Source organism: Lissotriton vulgaris, chromosome 10, assembly GCF_964263255.1.
Source record: "Lissotriton vulgaris chromosome 10, aLisVul1.2, whole genome shotgun sequence".
NCBI lineage: Eukaryota > Metazoa > Chordata > Amphibia > Caudata > Salamandridae > Lissotriton > Lissotriton vulgaris.
Window position 1 is genome coordinate 168,480,708 of NC_141698.1, and position 23,858 is coordinate 168,504,565.

The following is a 23,858-nucleotide window of genomic DNA, read 5'->3' on the forward strand; positions in this document are numbered from 1 at the left end:
TTATGAATAATATAAAAAAAATGTGTTTAAATTAATTCAAAATATGATGCTTGAATAAATAAATCAGGTAGCGTTATATAAGGACCAGTTATGTTACACAAGGACACATTTATTTTTTTGTTAGGCACAGGGAAATTAAGTGATTTGCCCAGATTCACAGGATGTTGAGCATCCTTGCCGAGACTTGAACCCAGCTCCCCAGATTTAAGATTAACCGCCCTAGCCCGTTAGGCCCCATTCTCTCCCGACTCAGCTGAACTGCTTTTTGTGGTCCAGTTCTCAGTATTCCATTGTACTAATAAACTTTAAAAAGAAATTCCAATACTTTACCATAGGACGATCGTCGCCTGGTGGTGGAGATCTCCACCTCTGTGTGAAAATGTAGTAACTTTATAGTTGGAAATTCGGCTTCACCCACTAAATTTAGGAGATGAAGTTAACATTGAGTAGTAAATTTACTCTCGGAAATGGTGACTAGCCTAAAGTTGTACATTTTCAACAAAGTGTGAGAGTAATCTTACATGAGTAGATTTGCTCACATGTAAGTTTAACTTTGTGAACAGGTCCTATCTGTATCACTCCAGGTGAGGCTGTTGCCATGACCATGCAATGATACTTGCCTTGTCAACAGCATCTTGCAGTTCAGCAGAGGAAAGATTCAATTCTGGAAGGTCCAGCTTTACCATCATCAATATAATGCCTCTCTGAGACACTTTTCTTCCCATCCATGGTATTAATAACAATGGCCCGCTTTGCTAAAGCCAACAAATATCCCTTCAGTTCAAACCAATTACCATCCTCGACTGTAATCCGCTTTCTGAAAGCTAGAACAGTCTGCCGAAGGACACCTGCTGATACAAGGCCCTCCGATGCCGCGTGCTCAACCGATAGATGCTCCACTTGCCGCTACAGCAAGCAAAGTGGGCCCAGCAAGAGAGCAATGCCTGGTACTTAAATAGAGCTTATTTCATAAGCAATAATTAAAACCCTAAAACAAACAGAAGATAAGCATAAGCACTTAACTTAATTAAGATGCTCCATGTCCTTCTCTCAACAGAAAACAGGAACATTTCCCCCTCAGAATGGGGTACCATGGAAGGGAAGAGGACGGGAGAGGGTGTGTGGTGTAGCAGTGATAAAATGGTTTTTAGTAATAAAAACCTTAGTTTGGTGTTCTGTATGGTTATTGTGTAATGTGTACAGCATTAAACACTACCTGTCTCTTGGGTGGGATCCATCCTTGCATGGTGAAGACTGTGGATGACAAAGGGAAACCTACAGGTAATATGTATAATGTGTATTTAAAATAGGCCAGTGAAACTGTGACAGGACCTTGTAGGAGCTATATTCGATATAACTAAGCTTTGTTCATGAGTTTCAGGTGTACTATTTGATTTTCCATATATTTTTCTGTCAGTGAGTCTCAAACTTAACATCTAAATTAGGTTACACAATTATTTGAATACAATGTTTCTGTAGTTTGTAGAAAATTCCTGGAACACCTAAATGGCTAGATTTAGCTTCATATGAAAATATTTTCAGAACACTGGCCAAAACACCAAGATTCCAATGACCTACTCTTGGAGTACTCCTGACCTACTGCTGAGTTCATGTAGTAAGTATGGCGTGCTCCTAACTTACTCCTGAAATGTTTGTGAATTAAGCTCTTCACTTTTATGTCATCCCAGCCAGAGATCAACAACTGCTTTCCTCTACAGCCTTCATGGGTTGTGATGAAATACAAACCTCAAGGAAGGAAAGTGAACACGCAATCTAGAGTGGTGATGAGTCCATGTAAAGCAAAAAGTAGCAAATAACAAACTGAGTGATAGTAAAAAAACATAAATTACCAGAATTTTTTATTGGCCCAATCTTTAGTGTATAATTTCCTGTTGCATTAGAAGGGATCTGGAGAGCTCTTGACCCGGAACAATCCTATTTAAAAAAAGCACAACTTCTGTTATAGAGACCATGGCCATTTTTCCTTTACATGGAGTAATTCACGTTATTGTTGTCAATTTGGTACTTACGGGTGTGCAGTTGGTGTCATAGTCGCAGAAGCTCACTTCACAGTGCATATAAACATAGCTGTAATAACTATTAAATTTAAACAACTGGACAGAAAACTGTCCTAGTGAATAGCCACCATTCTGAATAACTGTGACTGTATTATCCTGAGGATTTGGACAGCTGTGGAAACAGAATCATAAAAGTTTGGGCACTCGTTTGAAGATGTAATAGCTCTTAAAGTACAAACTCCAACAGACACATCCCAATAGTTAAAACTTAAAACTGCTCCACTTTTCATAATAGGTTGGTTACTGTTACCCAAATCAATGGTGCTTGATTTATTGACATTTGATGGATGAAAACTGTGAGCGGTCAGCCACGATTGTACCCCGTGGTCAACATTGTGCATGCAAAAGCTAAAAGAATTGGTATAACTCACAAAACCCTCATAGAGGTTTGGTTTTGGTTAGAATTTCATGTTTAAGGCTCTAGCAGAACACAGCCCATGGGTTAAAGAAATAGTAGGATATTGCAGGGATTGAAGCACTCAATGAAACATGTTGGGTCACTGAGCACTGCATGTAGGGAATGTCTTTCACAAGGAAATACCTGTCATTCAGCAGAAAATCCTGTTCTGTGTTGCTAAAACAGTTCAATGGGTCTGTCAAGACTACTGAGATCTCTACACAGCTTGTAGGACAAAGACTTCACTCCATATAGATTAAGTCACCCTATTTACCTTTTAAAGGAGATACAGATAGGAGACGCCAAGACAAACCATTAATTTACTTACTTTAATTTTTTATTTAATTATTTGAGGATTCTTCTAAATCTTTTGGTTGGCATGTACTTTTACTTTGGTATAGAAATTCTAGCACTGGCTATCTTAAAGTGTAATTTATTGTCTGTCTTAATTGAGGAAATACGTTCCATAGCCAGTCTCTATTCAAAGATTTGTTAGCCTTCTTATCTATTTTATTGAGTTGGCCATGGCCTGAAGCAAATGGGCTAAGACGTGGATTATGGGCCTCCCGTCGATGCTCTCTCATCTGGCCCTATTCTGATGTCATTTGATGCCCTTGTAGCTTGGAAGGTTTGGGGCGGCATTTAATACCCCTGCTTTACCAAGTGAGAGACATAGATTGTGCAATCTTGTTTTCTCCGGCCCACACGCTAACCCGGCTGGCTCTGCAATCCAGGCTGCACACAAATGGTGGCGCCTGGACTTAGCGGTCACTGGGGCGTGCCCCGAAGAACCTAATTCAGCTGGAAGGGACCCTGTCACGGTGCATTAGAGGTGGAGAGGGAAGTGGTCCCTGACCAACGCTTGACCGGGGGCACCCTGTACGGTAATAAGCAGAGGCAATTCAGAGGAGGAGGTAGGCGGCTCAAGCTGGAGCAATGGAGAGCAGCTGCGATCCCCTGGGGAGCCTGACGGGGGTTGTACATGCTGCTTGACAGCTGGCACCACCTGGTGCATCCCTTGGATCCCTGGCCATGGGGGTGAGGCTTGTGGGATGGCTTGTGGGATCAGTGGATCGAGTGTCTGAGGCCTGACAGTGCAGCAATGGACTGCAACCTAAGTGCTGATTTTAGTAAGAAGGTCTGTGCAGCTCGGGGGAGTCCTTGCTACCCCTCTGATGGCTTGTGGAGTGCTGTTGAAGCTGATGGGTGTGGAAAGTCACCGGTCCTGCAGATGCAGTGAAGCAGATTTACCTGGGCAGCTAGTGAGTGTGCGGTACTACCTGCCTGGTGGCAGGGACTGAGACCTTGTGCTTATTGTAACCTCCCTGTGACCTCCGGGAGTCTTTTGCTGTCCCTGGGCACTGTTGGGCCATCCTCCTACATTACGAGCAGGGTTCCCATCTGCTATATGTGAGGGCTGCAAGGGGGACTAAGTACTTGGACCTCGTTCACTCAGCTTCTGCCACTGCCTGCTACTGTTTTGTACTTGGGAGCTCTCACCGCACCTGTGCTGCATTTGGTGATCGTTCTGGGGCTCGCTCTCAGGCGGAGGCAGTGACCGAACCCTGGGGAGATCCTCGTAGGACTCTGCTGCACTGTGTTTGTTCACCTGCTTCAGAGGGCAGAGATTTGGTGTGCCCACTGTGCACCATCCCACTGGGACCACAACGGTGTCAGGGCCGCTGGAGATCAGAAGAATAAAACTGAAGGGTCTACTGAAATGGATCTGGGTATTGAAGGTCCAGGCAGAAGAGTCTGAGGGGCGTGGCCACAAGAAAAATATTCGAGCAGTGGGACTCAATGAGAGTGTGGAGGGAATAGACATAGTAACATTCCTGGAGGACAGGCTCAGGTGAGTGGTGTCCCTGGAGGGCATGTCCCTTTCTGTTCCCTGGATCGGGTGCATTGAGTGACAGCATCCCCACCACCCCGGGATGAGGTGCATAGGCCAACAGTTGTATGCCTCCTCCATTTTCAGAATTGCAATCACATTCTCAAATGTGCCAGGGCGATTGTTGAGTTGAAAATTGAAAAACATAAAGTTATGATTTTCCCTGACTTTACCCTGGCAGTTCAGAGACAGAGGGTCTTGTGTATGGAGGCCAGAAGAATAAGCATCCTGACTTGGGCATTAGATATGCCGTGATGTACCCTGCCAGAGTTCAGGTATTCACTGCTCAAGGGATTACATTCTTCTCGGACCCCCAAAAGGTCTGAAACTGGCTGGAGCTAAAACCACCGGTAGGCAGTGTGCAATGTCCCAGACTTGGCCCTTTGCCAAATGCTTGTGAGACAGCCCACCTGCAGTGGCTAAGGTTCAGCGTGATCATCAGGACGCAGTAGATCTGGCTGCAAAGTTCACAACTTTAGACTCCGGGAGACTGTCCTCACTTTCAAGACATGATGTGGGGGACATGAACTGGTGCCATGTAAGGACTCCACTCTGGACACCGCCCATAGTAGTAAATTGATACTTGTATAGCACACTACTCACCCGCAAGGGTCTCAAGGCGCTTGTATGAATACCGCTGTGGAACCCATCCTGGCTTTCCCTGTGAGGCGTCCAATCCACTCCTGGGCACCCCCAAGGTGGAGGCCAGGCATCCTTAGCGTTGTGGGGGCCGTTGTGGAGATTAAGCAAGCTATTGCCCAGAGTTGCAGAGTGGGACTCCATGGTTGGAATAGGCACGAGGTGAGAATAATCAGGTCCGTGGAATTTTTTGAGCCCAAGACCCGACGAGGCGGGAATTGAACCCTGGTCCCGGGCCAGACCTCTGCATCAGGGTCTGCCACTCTAACCATTGAGCCACACTTCTCCTGAGAAATTGCTGTGTCTAACTCTGAAGGCTGCTGACGATCTGCACTAAAACTTTGGCCTAGTGTTAGAGTGGGAGAAAAAGGGGGAGTCTTGGGGGATGCCTGCCTTCCTTGTTCAGAGGGGTGCATGCAATGGGGGTGTATGTTCTGACCAGGTGATTTGGTTGAATGGTGAGTTGCTCTGCTGGGACACTCCCCTTTCGTTGGGGGTGCATCTTACCGCTGTTGCCCCATAAAGCGCAAAGTAGGTGGTTTCTATGCCTTAGTGACTGTTTTTTTGTGTGTTTTTGTTTACATTGGAGGATGTTGCCTTGCTATCCTAGGGCAGGGATCTTGGGGTGTTTGTTTTTGAGATCATGCAGTTATCTGCCTCCCCTCTAGATTCTGCTGGAGTGTGACTGGGCATTGTCCATTCTCCATGCATCTGTGACTAGGGGTGAGTGTCTGAAATCTTTCAGGACTCCGTCCATCATCCCCTTGTGTTTGCTTTGTTCGCCCTAAGTCGGCAGGGTATGACCAGACGTGCGTCCCTTGCCCACGTTGCCACTGTATTCAAGCTAGTCTGGCTGATGAGGGCTGTTAGCCCCGAAACTGGTCCCAGGATGCTTGTTTCTGGTCCAGGGAAGATAGGGCTTGGCAGTTCGGGCTGGACTGTTCCCATGAGTCAAAGGGTCAAGACTGATTTGCATATAGCTGTGTCTGAACTGGGGTGGCAAAGTGAGCTAGAGAATGATGATGGATTCAACCCAGATCTGTGCATGGGGGTGAATGTTTGAAAAGTTTCAGCATTCTGTCCATCATCTCCTTGTGTTTGCTTTGAATATAGACCAGGCAGCTTCTTTGATGCGTTGTCCATTATGCTAGCTCCTCTAATGGCCGAGATCCTTATTATCAATGACGACTTTAATTGTGTAGCTGAAGTGGACTAGGATAGATCGCATCCCGCACTGCAGGACCGCCATGCTATCCAACTCGCCGGAAAGTTGTTCGACTGGCTGCGCCCCATGGGGCAGTAGATTGGTGGTGCCATTACCATCCGCAAGAAGGAGATTACTCCTACCATCTGCTGTACAAGCACTGCGTGTTCATCTGGATACTTTCCTCTGCTTGCCCGATATAGTTGATGTGATCTCGGAGTAGAGTACTTGTCTAGAACCCTCTCTGATCATAAACCTCTTTTTTATCTATGCAATGGGGCCACATGCTTACGTGCATCCCAAACTGGTGTCTGAAGTCTGTCAGTTTGAATGATTCAGCATTCCAGGAGACCATCCAGGAGGGTATCCAATAGCATTTTCCCAAAAATAAGGGTTCTGCATCTTTGCCACTCAAGGAATGGGAGGCCTTTCAGGTAGTCATCCGAGTCAAGTGTATATTGGAGTCAGCTGGAGTTTGCGCACCCTGCTGACCGAGATTGCTACATATCGCTCTGAGAGTTGGAGCAACTACGATCTGAGAACCTGGATCTCCAGGAGACCTTACTGGAGGCCAAACTGAAGGTGGCAGAACAAGTGGTGCGTCTCTGCTGTTTTGATTACAGGGAGTATATCATTTGTGCAACACAATGAAAGGGATAAGACTTGTTCCGTATTGGCGTGGCTGGCCAACCCTGCCATGCTTGGGGCTCCAAACCTGGAGTTAGACGAGCTGTGGAGGATAGGCTTTATAGGCAGGACGGTACTGGTGTGCTCTACACTTGTATTCTGTCTTGTGGGGGAACTTATTATATTTCCCTGTACGCCAATGAGATGGTTCTCTTTCTATGGGACTTATGTACAGACCCTGAGAGAGCAGTGCAACTCCTAATGGGATTTGGGGAGGCCTCTGACCTGCGCGTCAGCTGGCTCAAGCCCAGCTTATTACTGGCCTGAGCAGACCTGCGCAAACCCACAAATGTCTGCAGCATGCACTGGGAAGATGGAGCAGTGCAATACCTGGGGATCTGGGTGCATCAAACTGTCCCTAAATTCTGTGAGGGTAATGTGGGATTAGCGGTGGTGGTATTTTGGGCTAATGCAGGAATCTGATGCTTGCTTCCAATCTCTTGCCCTGTCTGCTTCATTTCTAAACTGTACTTCCAGTGCTTGCACCCGGAGGAGTGGGAACTGGACACAATCCTTATTAACCTCAATTGGAACAAGGAGTGCCTGCAACTGAAATTGGCTACACTGCAGTGTGAAGCTGCACATGGGGGGGATGGGTTCCCCTAACTTCGGGTCTTAATACTTGGTGACCCAACTGCAATGGTGTTTGGGGTGGTATTGAGGGCTGGGGAACATGGAGGAAGCATGCCTCCCGAATGTGCCTGACCAGGCCCTACTCCGAACTCTGTTCGATGACTCAAAAGGTGACATATACAGCGGCAGGACCTAATGTTATGCCGGCGCTAATGGCTATGAGCGCTCCACCCGACACGGATGTGTGCTCCGTATTTCCTGAAGCTGCTATTTCAAGGACTGCTTAGGTGAGTCAGGAAAACTAAGTACGGGTGCCTGCAAGAGTGGCAGCAGGTGTAGACACATGAAGGCGTTTTTGTGCAGATAGAGTGTTGCACTCCTTCGAGGACATCTGGGAGGACCTCGACCTCTCAACAGGACAGTTTTTACTGCAGGGGACTCTGACTGCAGCTGTGCGAGGACTATGAGGATGGCAGGATTCTGAACCCCCAACACAACTTAGTTGGCACTTTCGTGGTGATGTTACTGCCACTCGGCAGCTGGTAATGGAGCTTTATGAAGTGCTACGAGCAGACATGGCATTGCATCTCACTCACCTGCAAGAGAGATGGGAGACTGATTTGGTGTCTCCTTTGTCAGACAGCGACTGGCTCATAATGTGGGAAGCTGCCCCTACGGTTTCCCACAATGACCTGTTTCAAGCTCAATCACTATTATATTCTTCATTGGGCCTATCTTACCCCCCCAAACGCTAAACACCTACTTCCCACTTGCAGTGCATGAGTGTCCTTGGTGCCATGTTGGGGATGGCGGTCTACCCCACATGCTGTGGAGCTGTGTCCATCTGACCTCTCACTGGTCCAAGGTGTTTCACTTACTGGCTGAGATCACAGAGCGCACATTGAGCCTCTCCCATAGGTGATGTTTGCTGGGGATCTTTCCCTGGCTGGCTAAATATAGAGTAATGTCCTGGTTCATTGATCTGGCCTAGGTTCTGGCCAAGTGGCGAATAACAAGGCAACGGAAAGACACTGTTGGCCTCAAGGTGGAGCACTGGAGGGCTGACCTAATTTCCCATGGGCATTCTGGGATGGGTGCACATTACTAAGGGAGGCACTCCAGTGTAGGATGCTTTTGGATTTTGTGAGGGCTTGGGAGGCGTTGACAGATGCGGTGAGGGCCGAAGAGGATACGGAAGAAAGTTGGGAATCAGATTAGTTGCCCTGTGCATTGACCTAAAGGTGATATCTGGCTGCAGGAGGCCACCAGGTGATGAAGGTCAGTCATGACAGACAAGGTTGGAGCCCGCAAAACGTGGTGAAGTAATGGATGCCGCCCCAACTCAATCTGTCAATTGTCCGCCTCAGTTCACAGAAACCAGTGCAGCGCATGGAGCGGAGTAGGAAGGAGGTAGTTACCACAGGGTTCCGGAAGGGGAGGGGAGGAGGGTGTTTTGTTCTGCATGACCAAGGCGCCTTCCATCAATTGCACAGATGTGTTAGAAAATTACCTACTTATTTGGCTAGAATGGAGTATCCAACTTAGTGGGAGGGATGCTGGCCTTATTTTGTAGGGTGTACTGTACTCCTGGTAATACAAGGTGAGGTGGTGTATGGACCCCTATATGTATGATGAGATGTACCACCTTTTGTATATTGGATGTGAATTGCCATTTCAATAAAGTTTGTTTAAAAAAAACATGAATCTATTTTATTGTCTTGAATAAATAGGAGAGATTGGATAAATAGAATGGGGATCTTGATTTCGTATGTAACTGTTTCATGCAGTAAGGTAGCATGGTGGAAATTGACACTTTCTTCAGTTCAACATAATAGGGCATATTCACAAAGGCATTTATGACCGAGTTTACCTTCTTACTCCAACCAGGAAATCCTGGCAGGACAAAATTCATTTACAGCAGCAGAGATTTGTGCTACAAGTGCAGGGTGCACCGCTGGCCTAAATCCCACTCAACGGGTGGGAAGTGGGCATTTCCACACATAGTTTGCCTAAAAAGTTTGGGAACACCCACAAATATGCATGTATGTGAGTAAGCCCACTCTCGGATTCTTCCTCTTTTCAGCCTGGAAATGGTCGGCTATTTACCACCACCATTTTTCCACTATGGGGAACTCTATACAGAGAGAATGGGAACCTGCACGGAAAGGAATGTAACCTTTCCAGGAGTGTGCCTGAAAACCTGCGTCTGCTGTAGCTTTCTAGGCCTACTCCACTCAATGTTTGTGGTTAGAATAAGTAGCTCTGACTGCACTTTCCCTACTTTGTTCAATACTTGCCCTCCCATATTTGTTGAGCCAATATTTAATCATTAGTCAGTTGGCAAAATTCAATTATTTTGACTTGGGCTGGTGTTGGCAGCGCAAGTGTGCTGTCTATCTCCACTTTCAGTTTTCAGCTACATTTACAATAATATCGAGCAAATGTTGAATGTTGTGCTAAACAAGTTGTAGGTGCATTGCACATTTGTAGCTGATTTATTGGATGATGTAGTCATTAGAGATGGAATTACCTATATAAAAAACATAACTGCACAAACACAAATGTTCACTTAGAATCATATACCTAAATATTCAAGCAAGAGTAGATCAAATTGTGCATGGGTCATAAAAGAGATTTCAATAGCTAACATTCTTATATTCCAGTTAAGTCTTGAATTTAAAATATGGTTGCTCTAGCCAACTTTGAGAGAAATTCTTTTAGGACTAATAGGTTTTTACTGATAGAATTTGATTGGCCTTGTATTTTCTAATAACATAATGCATTCCTTTTTAAATGTATTACAGAAAAGAGTGCCCTAATCAGCCATAGTTTAAAATGCTTCTTCATTTGACGCCTTTTCAAATCGGGCCTTTTTTACTTTGGCTCAGCATTTCTCTAATTACAATGCATTATACATTTTGCATCACTGATGACAACCCTGTGCAAGGCGGAGGCGAGAATTACAGTTTCTTTAGGGCACAAGCTATAGCTACTTGCATTAATATAACTGGTGAAATCAATCAATCAATCAGGGATTTGTAGAGCGCACTACTCACCCATGAGGGTCTCAAGGCGCTGGGGAATGGGGGATTTTGGGCAGCTCTGGCTCATCCGAAGAGCCAGGTCTTCGGGCTCTTCCTGAATGCTTGCAGTGTGGGAGTTCATCTGATGCTGAGGGGGGGCTCATTCCATGTCTTGGCGCAATGTAGGAGAAGGATCTTCCTCCCGTTCTGGCTCAGCGGATGCATGGGATTTAAGCCAGGGCAAGGTCGGTGGAGCGGAAGTTCCTCTTGGGGCGTAGATGGAGATTCTTTTGTTAAGGTATTGGGGTTCATGTTGTGGAGGGCTTTGTAGGCGTGTGTGAGCAGCTTGCAAGTCACTCTCTTTTCAAACGAGAATCAATGTAGGTCTCGTAGGTGCTGGGTGATGTGGCTTTGTCGTGGGAAGCTGAGGACGAGTCTGGCTGCGGCGTTCTGAACCGTCTAATGTTTGTGGAGTAGACATTTGTTGATTCTGGCGAAGAGGGCGTTCCTGTAGTCTAGTCTGCTGGTTATGAGTGGTTCATAATTTATAATTCAGTGGTTTTGTTAGTTTAAAACAGTATATTTTAACTAACATTTTGACCTAACAATAACATTCCATTAACATTTGGTTTTTCCAGTGAATTTCTAAGGTATTTTAATGCAAAGTAAGATATTATTTATTTGTGCGCTTTTATATAGCGCAGCCTTTACCCGAAGGTGTAGGAGTGCTTTACTAAAGAACCAGTTACATTACTGGAGAACTTTAGAGTACATGAATTGCATAAAATATACGAAACAGAAACTCTAAACTAGTACATGTGTCTACGACAGACACTAGTGGTTAGAGTTACATATATACAAGTTGCAAATTCACTCAAGATTACATTTGAAGAAAAGTTAAAGCAATTATAGTAGGGCAAATATATATTACATATTTACAGAGCAAGAACGTCTCACCATTACTGGGGGTTTTGTGGTGCTTATTTAGCCAGGCATTTGGGGTGCTGTTGCACTCTCAGGCGGTGGTCTAGGGCCTGGAGAGTTTGGTAATGGCGGTAGGGGTAGAAGGCTGGATGGTGGTGGGCAAAGGCGGTGTTGGGAGCCTGGGATTGTTCTTGAACTCGTGCTGGGTGCCAAATATAGGAAGGAGGGGTAGCTTGGCACTGTAGGGCATGAAGGATCCATAGCCGGTGTGTGGGAGTTTGTAAATGGAGGAAAGGTAGTCATTGGTTCAGTGCTGTGAGAGCGAGACTGTAGTAGTGGGAGCCAGCCAGTCTGCTCTGTGCCCCGAAGTGTCCCCCTGAGTGGGGCCATCAATCACAAAGGAACTCACTGCTATGGGTGTAATGAGGGTGGCCCTCGTGATCAAAGAGAGGCTGCTAACTTAGTCCTGCTGCTTGGGGCTGTAGCTAGGAGGTATTGAGGGTGACGAGGCGGCTGACCAAGCCCCAGGTCACCGCATAGCAGCAGCAAATGAAGATGGCACCAGCCCCTTGAAACTCACTGCCACAGCCGAAGATAGAAGTGGACAGTCCAAGTGCTCTCGGCAGGGCCAGATGTCTGTGTCCAGCTGCTGGCACTGTATATGTGGCGAGTCGTGGAAGGGGGTCTCTCAGATCTATGCATGCAAGGGGACACCTCCACTGCAAAACACGTACCGCTTCAGCCGCCGGTGCAGTCAGGACAGTGTCAGAGATCAGAGTGGGGGTGCCATCTTGGCTCCGCCACAAGTGTAGGAGCTGGGATAATCAGCTGTCCCCCGGCTCTGCGTCTCACTCCTGGGATCTTTACGTGCGCCGCCTAGTGCACCCCCGGTGTCAACCATATATTGACAGGAGATTGCGCGCAACAAGGAGCTCCATCACCGCCGCCCGCTATCCGCTGTGACCCAGAAAATCTATCTCTGATCACTGCTAGTGAGGTTTAGCATATACTTGCGGCCCGGGATGTAAAATTTACATTGTTTGTGTTACTGGACTAAATCACTGATGGACTTGGGATGGAGATCTCTCCCCTCATGGACTTAAAATATTACCCTACGTAACTGCAACATCCCTTTAACCTTTGTTTCTTTCAGTGAATTTCTAATGTATATTTAATACAAATTAAGATATTATCACCATAACTAACTATAAAGTCAATATAACCTATGTCTTTTCAGCAAATTTCTAGATGTAGTTAAGGTGATATTTCTTTACCATATGTAATGCCAATCCAATGCCTGCGTCCCACCCCTCGCACTGGGATTGGGGTTGGAACTGGTCTGCAGCCAGGCCCTGCACCACCCCACCGTAAGTGCCCTACCTCCTGCAATGCACAGCCTTCCAGCATCCACAGCATACTATTGGTCTTGCACTTGCACTCAGGCAGACTTACTGATGTTGTCAAAGAGTCACAATTCCAAAATATAAAATGTGTGCCTATTGACTTTATCAAGGGGTGAGCATATCAATATATAAAGCAGATCTATCATATTTCACCTAAAATCACCAAATCAAATGTATGTCCTTGTAATCCACACAATCCAATGTGTAATAAAATTTGAATAAGAAAATTTAAATCAACATGACCCTGAGCCTTTCTTTAAATATTGGTACTATGATTGCATTTTGTGGGCTGAAAAATGTTAAAAATACTCAGAGACATTTTATTTCTAAAATACCATATCTCTAATGCCTACATGCATCAAAGTAAATTCAATTCGCAAATGGTGCGAATCGCAACTTTCGGCCGTTTGCGAATGCAATTTTCAAAATTGGGATGCATCATGTTTTTTGCAATTTTAGAAATCGCAATTACGTTGCGATTTCTAAAATTGCGATTGCATTTAAGAAATCGCAATTTGAGATTTCTTAAATGCAATGCATAAACATTTTAAATTTGCAAATTCGCAAATAGGGAGAGGTAAATTATCATGAAGTTGACCTTCATGGTAATTTGCGAAAACTTTAAAAAATGCACAAAAGTGCATTTTTTAAAGTTTCATTTTACACACACACATGCCCTTGGGGAATGTGTGTGTGAAAAATGCACTTAAAGTTATATTTCAGGGGTGCAGGGGAGGGTCCTTTGGACCCTCCCCTGCACCCTTGAAATTGCATTTTCAATTTGTGGTCCGCAAATTTTTAATCGCAAATTGAAAATGACTTCCCATTCATTCCTTTGGGCCTCTCGGCCCATAGGAATCAATGGGAAGGGATCCCTTAATTGCGATTCGCAAATTGTGAATCGCAATTAAGGAAATTTAAGAAAACGCAAAAAAATTGCGATTTCTTGGTGCATAGCCGTTTGCGATTTCTTAATTGCTATTCCTTGATTTTCGCAATTAAGAAATCGCAAACGACAAGAATGATGCATGTGGCCGCATGTCTTCCTTTTAAAAATGTTCAGCCCACAAAATGCAATTACAAAAACAACCACAGGAAGGCCTTGCACACCAGCTGAAGAGCATACAACCCCAGCATTACTTTCTTTTAACAATATAGTAAGTTCTCCTGGGCTTATGGATAGGAAATGGACAGTTTATTTTTTTTATTTTGCTAAGGGTGCTGCTACACGCCCTGCAGCCCCCCCATAACAGTTGTGATGGTACAATGTATCTGGTATTTTGGACCATTGTTTTGGTTTCAATTAACTAAACAATAAACATTTTTCACTTTTTCTTTCTATAACAATAACAAAACGCTTTATGGTCCACTTACCTCTTCTAAGGACATCTCCAAGCTACACCAAAATATAAATAGCTGTTGCAGGGCATTATGGAACCATCCCTTCTTCAAGGAGAGGTGAACCCACAACTCAACTGTCGTCTGGGGCCATGGGGAGAGCCCCAGGGCCCATGCTGGCTCCCCTGCCAGCCTTTTCAGAAGTTTGGTAGGTGGCCTGGTGCCACTTGGGGAACCCACAATCTTGGCATTGTTGGGGGCCTGAGGGGAGCCCAAAAGGCCCCATGGTCACAGTAGGCTTCCTTGCCAGCACCATACAGGGTGCTGGTAGGTGGAAGCAGCTTCCCCTCCCCTTAATGATGATAATGGCCCAGGGGATAGGTTCCCCGGGGCAGTAGAGGTTTGGTGAGGGGGCCAGACACCCCTAATGCTGCCAAGGGGCATGGGATTCCCAGAGGCCTGAATGTGCTCGGGGAGAAGGCCTGCATGCACTCTTCCCTTAAAAGTAATTCAGCCACTCTGGGGGAATTTTTTTAAACTTTAGCCACCGATTTGGTGATCCACTGCACTTTGTGGAAACATTAAAAAAACATTGGCTGCAGGTATGGTCACTCTGGGCCCACTCCACCAGGCCTAGGGGGCAGGACATCTCTACGCTCCCACCTTATATATTTTTTAAACCATTTTTTTAGGACTGAGTCCCAAGTACTAAGATGGCTGCCACAACATCTCTGTTGATATGGTGGCAGTCAATCAGATCGCATCTTTAGGTCTGTCGGCTCCGTGGATCCTTTGTAGTTTCAAATGCACGAAGCCTTTCAGCATTAGGTGCACAAAACCAGGCGTGGCTCTAGGCTCATGGCGGCCCATGGCAGGGAGCGTACGTAGGGGGTCCTGGAAGAGGGGGTCCGGGCGGAGCGGAGCCCCCGGGAGCTCAGGAAGGGGGTCAGGGTGTTTGGAAGTGGAACAGAGCCAGATGCCGCCAAATCCCTGCCAGGGGCCGCCATGCAAATATGTATCCATCCTCAGAGGATTATTATATTAAGGATATATATTGGCGTGGCGGCCCCTGGGGTTTGGAGGCCCTGTGCAGGTGCATGGCTTGCACATGCCTAAGGCCGGCCCTGACAAAACCTTCTAAATGGATTTACACCATATCACAAAAGGTACACATTCTGGACCAAGATCTTGCTTTCGGTCGAATGTGGTGTCATTCCGTTTGGTCGTTTTTGCAGTATCGCAGTTTAGTTGTCTTATGGAAAAATTAATGGGGGAACTGTGTTCTGGGGCATCCGCCTTTTTCTTGGTGCCCGCTTCACGGATCACACCAAAACTGTACAGAAAGGAGCTTTGGTGGATGATATTGTTTTGGAAAAGTTTTGTGAAGATTCTCTAACAACACCAAAGTTATAAGCAAACCAAAACATGCTTTGCCTAACTATAACTACCCATCTATCATGAGGGGGAAAGTTCAGGGAAAATTCAAAACATGCTGAATTTAGGTCCAGATGTAGGTCGGTCGGTAATGGCCGAAAATCGGTATTTTCGGCCGTTACCGATCGGTAAATAGGTGATCGCTATGTAGGGGGCATTATTTTACCGAATCGGTAAAATTACCGATTCAGTAATTTTACTGATTCGGTAAAATAAAATATCGGTAAATTTACCGAATGTGAGCCACCCAGATGTAGGTGGGACTCTTCAGAGTCCCAAAGGTCTTACAGAATCGGTATTTTACCATCAAATCCAATTTGATGGTAAAATACTGATTCCGGTGTGCATGCACATGTGTGCATGCACACCTATGCCATGTGACAGGCAGACCTGCCCTTAGGGCATGTATGCCTGCCACATGGCACCCGAGCCAGTTTTGGAGGTGCCAGAGGGTGTCAAAGTAACACCCCCTGCACCCTTGTGAAATTCGGTATTTACCGATTCGGTAAATACCGAATCGGTAATGCCCATTCATTCCTATGGGCTTCAAAGCCCATAGGAATGAATGGGCATTACGATTCGGTATTTACTGAATCAAAATCATCCGATTCGGTATTCCAGCACATCTGGAATACCTACATGTCCACCCCATATATTTACCGATTTTTAAAAACCGAATCGGTAAAATCGGTAATTGAAAATCGGTAAATCTATTTCACCTACATCGGGCCCTCAGTGTGGTAACTACAGATTGTACATGTTAAAAACTCACATACTTCATCCTAAGGTTTTTGTATTTACCAGGTGGAATAAATACCCCATCACATTCCTCTCAACTTGCAGTTAGTTTATAAGTGTCATTAGTGACAGACGCATACATTAACCACTTATGATCAGTCTACAGTTCTCCTATAAATGTGCATACTTACTTCATATAGGTATTGTGTTCTTTGTTGCACTGGTGTTAAATGTAGAAGTAATGTTAGACCGAAAGTTAGCATATATGGAAGTAGACCAACATCTACATGGTACAAAATTATATCAGAGGCACTTAACAAATGACAACATTCAAACATCAGAATCACTGAATAAAAATTGTATCCTTTAGCTGGTTCATGTCAAATAAATATTCAGGGTAGCAGAACTCTGAAATGATTCCAAACATTAGGAAATGTGAGCAGAAAAGGAAAGTAAAGATCTTTTCTACCTGTTTTTAATAATGAAATATTTAGTCGAATCTTCAGGATAGCTTGATGGTGTTGCGTAACAATTCTTCATCAGCAGTCTGAACCGGGATGTGTCCCCTCCAGTAATCATCACTCCAATGTACAGCATACTCTTTGTGGACAGCTGTATTTCGGTGCCTTCATAAGGGGAACTGAATGACGCATCACTGTAGGCAGCCATCTTTAAGGTAAATCTCCCGGTGCTTCCTATATTGATGTCCAATGAGCTGCAAGCAACACATACAAAGTTGGGATTCATGGCAAAAGTTAGTCCTAATGCATCATGTACCAAATGCTGATATAGACCAGAGGAGTCCACAGTAGGTTCTGAAGTGCCGGATCCATGCCACATTTTTGGGGTAACCACTTACTATGTAACTCACTTCTATTGAGACTTATTGCCTGTAAATGTATCCCATGTGAACATCCTGGAACTGTGGGAGGAGTCCGGCCCTCCTGGACCGACTTTGGTCACCTATGAGTTAGGCAGTGAGAGATAAACAATATACTAGATACACTGCACATCCTGTCTAATTACACATAGCAATTACTTGCCATGGCTACATACCACATCGACCTCACCTGCTTTTGGCAGACATGGCTGTCACACTATTCCCCTCTGTGCATTTCGTACGTGCTCACACCCTAATGACATTAAATGGTGTGAAGGGAAGATGGGCTCAGTCTTGAGACTGATAGCTGTAAATAGAGTGACTAGGATAGGTAACCATGGTAATATCTGATTAGATCAGGAGTATGAATGTAAACATAAAGAGTATTAAAAAATATTAAGGTCGCCTTTAAAGAATGTACTGTGTAAATAGTTTATACTAGTCCAACACAAGCAGGATTCTTGTCAAACCTTGCTCATTAGGAAATATGGAGGAATTGAATAAAGCTTGGACTAGGATAGATTCTATAATCAAATAGTTTTAAAATTAAAGCATTTCAGTTGTGTGTTTCAGATTAAATGAACTGTGGACGGATCAGTTTGATTTTTATGTGCAAGAACAGTAGTGGAAGGTATACAACCTTTACAACAAATCTTTTACCACGCAATACCATTACAACACAGTCATTACAACGCAAACCATTACAACACATTGCGCTGGGGGGCGCTCTAGGATAAGGAATTAGTTTAATTTACTATCCAACACCTTCCCTAGTGTCCACGGGGACTGGAGTTGGAATAGTAAATTAAACTATTCACTATCCAGCACCCCAAAGCGCTATGCGTTGTAATGGTATGCGTTGTAAATACCGCGTTGTAATGGAATGCGTGGTAAAAGTATGCGTTGTAACGTCATACATCCGTAGTGGAAGGATCACCTAGGCACATTAAATGCAACTCAGGAATTGAGTAAACTAATTAAAGATGAAGATGATCAAGATGAGGAATGGTCAAATAAACTACTTTCCTCTGAAATGATTAAAATAATTTATGGAATAGGGTTTTAGTCTATTACTGAGACCAGATGTTATTCAGATTTTGGTCTTAAAACAAGACCCACAGCTATGGGTGGTGATCTTTTAAAGACTTATTACGTTTATATTGAAAAAGGTATGATGGCAGCAATGCAAAGGCGGCTCAAACATCAAATCTACATATAAAAATGTGAATTATGATGATCCACCCTCCTGTAGGTTATTATCGTTCAGCTGCATTTTCCAAAATAGTTTCTAAATTAGTCCTTCACCATCTTGAAGACTTGGTGACTGAAATATAATGAATCCCTACAAAGCTGCCTAGTTTACGACAAAGAATGAGCACACAACAATATATATTTGGCTTAAATTACATTGACCAAAGGATCATCATCAAAAAACTATCTAGGTCTATTAAGTTGACTTTAAGTCTGCTTTCAATACTGTAGACTGTAATACTCTATAGAAAAAGCTGGATGCTTCTAGCAAACCACATTTACTTATTGCAATAAGTATCACTCTTTGTTGCAACACATGGGCACAGCACACATACAAAAAAAGATACCCAAGGCTTGTGGCTTTACCCCACCTTTCTTCTCTATTTTTTGCTTTGCTGGGTTTTAAACCTAGAACCGGGATTTCCTCCAAAAATTGATGAGCATTAAGATAATACTTTGCTTTATATTGGTGACCTTTTTTATGGATACTATGGCCATACATTTCCCGAGGCAACTTGTAGCTTTTAATAATTATTGTAAACAAATAATTTGCTTATTAACTCCATAATACTCAACAAAGCTCTTTGACAAAAGTAAACTTAACTAAGCATGGTATACATTTATAGGGTCAACTTAGAAAGAGTAAGCACACAGAAAATGTGGAAGTAGTGATAGATGAATAACTATATTATAGTGATTAAGAGACCGTGGTGCATGGCCATGTACTGAGGGCAATGAGTGGGTTACTCTGTTTTGTCATCAAGGGCCCAATTATGACTATGGAGGTCCATTGGACCTCCGTAGTCGCGGTCTGTGGACTGCCAGTTCACCTGCCTTATTAGGAGTTTGGAGGTTCGACCACCAATGGACCGCTGCAACCGTCAAGATCCCTGATCCTGCGGCGGTGGAGCAGCAGTCTGAGGTAGCAATATGCTGGTGGTGCCGCTGCGACACCACTGAACATATTAAAAGTTGCCTAACCGCGACTCTATCCAAGGTGCTGAGCCCACCAATCGAAACGGTGACAGTGAGGCAATAGGGGGGCCCTGTACCTCTGTGCTTGGGGTGCATGCAGGGGGACACATGTTGTGCCCTGTTGTAGTTTTGCCTCCCAGTTCCTGCATGGAAAGTGATGCATGACATGGTGCATTTCTTCCTGTGCAGGAACTTTCTTCAGCGGTCCTACGGTGCTGCCTGTCGATGGCTCTCCTTTGAGCTTTAGAAAGGCACCAGCGTAGCACACACCGCCTGCCAGGATACTCGTAATCCGGTGGGTGGTCTGACTTCGAGATTGGCGGTATTCCTGGGAGGCACCGGTGTGGCAGCCCAAAAGAAGACCTGCAAACTCTTAATCGGGCTCCGAGTATGGAGGTCTTTTGGTTTAGCCTACGCTACAAATAATGAAACTATTGCAACAATTATCACCTATGGTGCTTGATAATAGGTTTGATTACAATTGACAAGCTCCTAAGGAATGCTTTTTGTTTGCCATGGTCTGCTGAATCGGAAGCAATTAAGCTGGAAACATCGTTTTAGGCCTTGAAAGTTGAAGCTGCTGTTTTTTTAGCATATTTTCTTGGAAAATGTTTTGCATTTTAGCCATTATGTGTCCGAATGAGAATTTTAAAAGTAAACACTTCCCAGTATAAATACATTATCATAGCTTAATTAAACTAATCAAGATGTATGTCAGAAATATATAAGGATATCATATTTTATCACTTTTATGTTATGTTATGTTATGTTATGTTATTGGTTCATTTTTATAGCGCACGGCTACTCAGAAAGAGTGTCCCGGCGCTTTTATTGGAAAAGACAAGAAAACTGCAGCATAATAACATAACACCAAATGAAAGACTAAGAAAGTAGTGAGCCAGAGATACCAAAAAGAACGGCTACTGAGTAAAAAGCCACGTCTTAAGGCCTTTCCTAAAAGCCAATAAGCTAGTGGCACCCCGCAGGGCCAGCGGCAGAGAGTTCCATAGCTGAGATGCCAGCACTCCAAAAGAGCGCCCACCAAGGCGCGCTTTCTTTACCCGAGGGACGACAGCAAGGTGCAGGGATTCCGACCTCAGAGACCTGGTCGGATGATAAAAGACCATTCTCTTTTGGAGGTACTTAGCTCCCCCCTTGTGAAGAGCTTTATAGACCAAGGTCAAAGCCTTAAAGGCGATCCTCTTGCGAATGGGCAACCAATGTAACGTTACCAGCAAGCCCGAGGCACTGGAGCGCCTACTAAGGCCGAAGATAGCCCTGGCCGCGGCGTTCTGCACCACTTGAAGGCGCTGCAGCAGGTACTCGGGAAGGCCCAGGTAGAGAATGTTGGAATAATCCAACCTGGACCCAATCAGGGCCTGAACTGTCAGCGTCCTATGTTCCACGGATAACAAAGGAAGAAACCTCCGCAGCATCCTAAGGATGCCAAAGCACATGCCAGACACCCCCAGGATCTGCGATTTCAAGGTTAACCTGTTATCCAGCTTCACCCCCAGATTCTTTGCAACCTGAGAGGAGCAGGATGGAGGGAACATATCCTGTGGCCACCAAGACTGCCAGTCAGGCTCGGTGTCGCACCCAAAGAAAAGTACTTCGGACTTGTCGGAATTGCACTTGAGGCTGTTTAGATGGAACCAATGAAAAACAGCCCCAAGGCAATCCCGAATACTCTCCCCATCAAAGTCGCCTCCTCTCGAACAAGAGAAGAGGAGCTGGGTGTCATCCGCATAGGATACGATCTGGGCACCATGCGACTCCACCAGTGCCGCCAACGGGGTCATGATGATGTTAAAGAGGGTCGGGCTCAGAATAGAGCCCTGAGGGACCCCGACTCCCAGAGGCGGCATCACGGCGGAATCAGGCGGGGCCCAGATCGTTTGCCGGCGGCCGGCAAGAAAGGAAGAAAACCAGTCGAACACCGTCCCCCGTATGCCTATCTCGCGAAGTCTTGCGAGGAGACCATCATGGGGAACGGTGTCGAAAGCCGCCGACAGGTCTAGCATCACCAGCATGACTTTGCCCCCAGAGTCCAGAACCCCTTTAATGGTTTCCGAAACCTCCAGGAGCGCAGTCTCAGTGCTAAGATGGGGACGAAAGCCCGATTGGGTGGGGTGCAAGATCTCATTAGATTCAAGGAAATTGGAGAGCACGCCTTGAACGTGCTTTTCCAGAATCTTCGTGAGGGCCGGCAGCAAAGAGATGGGCCTATAATTAACTGGGGCCTTCGGGTCTAGGCCAGATTTTTTAAGCAAAGGGATCACCATCGCCTGCTTCCAGGTTTGCGGGACCACACCTAGCCTCAGCGACAGATTCAAAAGCGGATTAGCCAGCGGGTTGATCACCTCCGCGACTTTCGCTAGAAATTTAGCCGGGCATGGGTCAAGGGGAGAACCCGATTTTAAATTGCCCATTAGAGCCAGGGAGTCCGGAGCAGAGATCGGAGGAAACACACTCAACGTCGCCCTTGGCCCGGTCTGTGGCAATATGGTGATATCACATTCAGTTTGGCCCACAGACATTGGTACCAGGAATGACTCCTGGATGCGTTGGATCTTGCTCGTAAAGAAGTCAGCAAGATCCGCCGCCCAGGTACCAGATGGTTTTTGGTCCGAGATGTTTTACCACTGAAATCTAGTTTATATCTAGTTAAAGGTTGGCTTTAGTGATTCTATAAATATAAAACTATTCCTGGGATTGAAACATCTCTGATGTGTGTGTCTAAAATTCAGAATAAATATATTTTTAATTTGGATAGGCCTCCTATTTTAAACACAAAATTCCAAAAGGAAACGAAAATGTTTCACTTTTTTAAAATTTCGCCTTCTATCTACTGTACAGAAAATACTATTAAATATCTTTTCATTTGGGTCCTGCAAACACCACTATAGAATTATGATTATATTTTGAAGGTGCTTTAACTAGATTAGATTATATATATATATTATATAGATTGTGTCCATCAACTGTGGTTTTTGCCTTTGTCACCCCGAGTGGGATGGGTATGCTCAGACGTGAGTCCCATGCTCTCCACACCACTGGAGTCAAGCTATCCTGGCTGAAGACGGCTGATAGCCAGAAACCGGTCCTAGGATGCATGATTCCGGTCCAGGAAAGACATGGCCTGGCAATTTGGCCTCGACTGTTCCCATGAGGCACAGGGTCAAGGCTGATTTGCAAATGGCCATGTCTGAACTGGGGTGGTGTGGAGTGCAACAAAACGATGGATTTAGGCCCAGATCTCTGTACTGGGGTGAATGTAGGACATTTTATGCAATCTGTCCATCAACTGTGGTTTTTGCCTTAACTAGATTAGAGGCTTGTTCTGCCTATATCAACCATCATATAATTGGGTGCAATTTGTTGCTGTGGTTTTAACCCCCATCCTGAGGCTATGAATACATTTACAAACATGAACTCTACATGTGATGTAGATAATATTATATTAAACTTACTATTTATACGTGATAATTAGCATAGGTTCCTGTAGGTTCAAGCTTTATAGTTTTATATAGTGATGGTTTAAATCAGCTGAGCAATAACAATTTTTTTAACTGATTGATTGAATCTCCAAGATGTAGGCCTATTGTCTACATGTGGTTTATTCATGTTATCATCAATTGAATAAATATTTCATGGTGGTGATGCAGAATATTATGTTACTGTGCAGAAAGTAAGCACCTTAAGCTTGAAGAATGTAAGTGGTATAATCCAATTTCTTTGCTCTTTTTACTAGGCAAACTGCAGCGTGAAGAATGGATTTCCAGGTGGTAGAACGTATATTGGGAGGACAGTTATCAATTTCCCAGTTTCTCAGTGCAAGAGAACCCAAGCTTAAACAAATGTTTTAAAGTCTGGTGGAAGAATGAAGGGTTTTAAATAATTGGAGAATTATTTGGAACGAGGTAGATACATTAACTAAAGAACTGTGTATTGTCATCAATAGAGTTTGGCCTATGATGAAGTTTAGCGATTTGATAAAGGGAGCCATTATAGGGAGATGCTATGTTCTGAAAGATTATCAAGCATTTTTTGTGTGAGGGTTAACATGCTCTGGAGTATAGGAGAAAAATGTTTATTTTAGTTGGATTTAGTTTTAATGAAAAAATGTTCATCCAATTTATATTGCATACATTTCAATATGCAAAATACATTGCAAATTGATACATAGGAATTCCTTATTCCAGAAGCTTGGAGACCGCTTGTTCAATGTAGAAGTCAAATAGTTATGGGGATAAGATGGAACTTTATAGAATGCCACACTTTAGAAGCAAGGGGTGAGATCCGAAGCCTTCAATTTTTGCAAACTGTCTTCTTGAGGGGGTGAAGGATGATAACTATTTCAGGAATAGCCCATTCCCATTCTAATGATGAATATATGTTTGGGGTTGGTATTGTGATCAAT

At 44.6% G+C, this 23,858-nt stretch overlaps 1 protein-coding gene across 1 annotated transcript in view; it reads right to left on the reverse strand.

The window, feature by feature from the left end:
• Positions 1–23,858, reverse strand: part of LOC147684910 (uromodulin-like) — a 566,426-nt gene that overhangs the window by 66,062 nt on the left and 476,506 nt on the right. The window contains exons 14-16 of the mRNA XM_086940797.1: positions 16,799–17,044; positions 2,031–2,190; positions 1,851–1,935 (exon numbers count right to left, since the gene is read on the reverse strand). Coding sequence (XP_086796923.1) covers positions 1,851–1,935; positions 2,031–2,190; positions 16,799–17,044 — 491 coding nt within the window. The remainder of the gene's footprint in view (positions 1–1,850; positions 1,936–2,030; positions 2,191–16,798; positions 17,045–23,858) is intronic.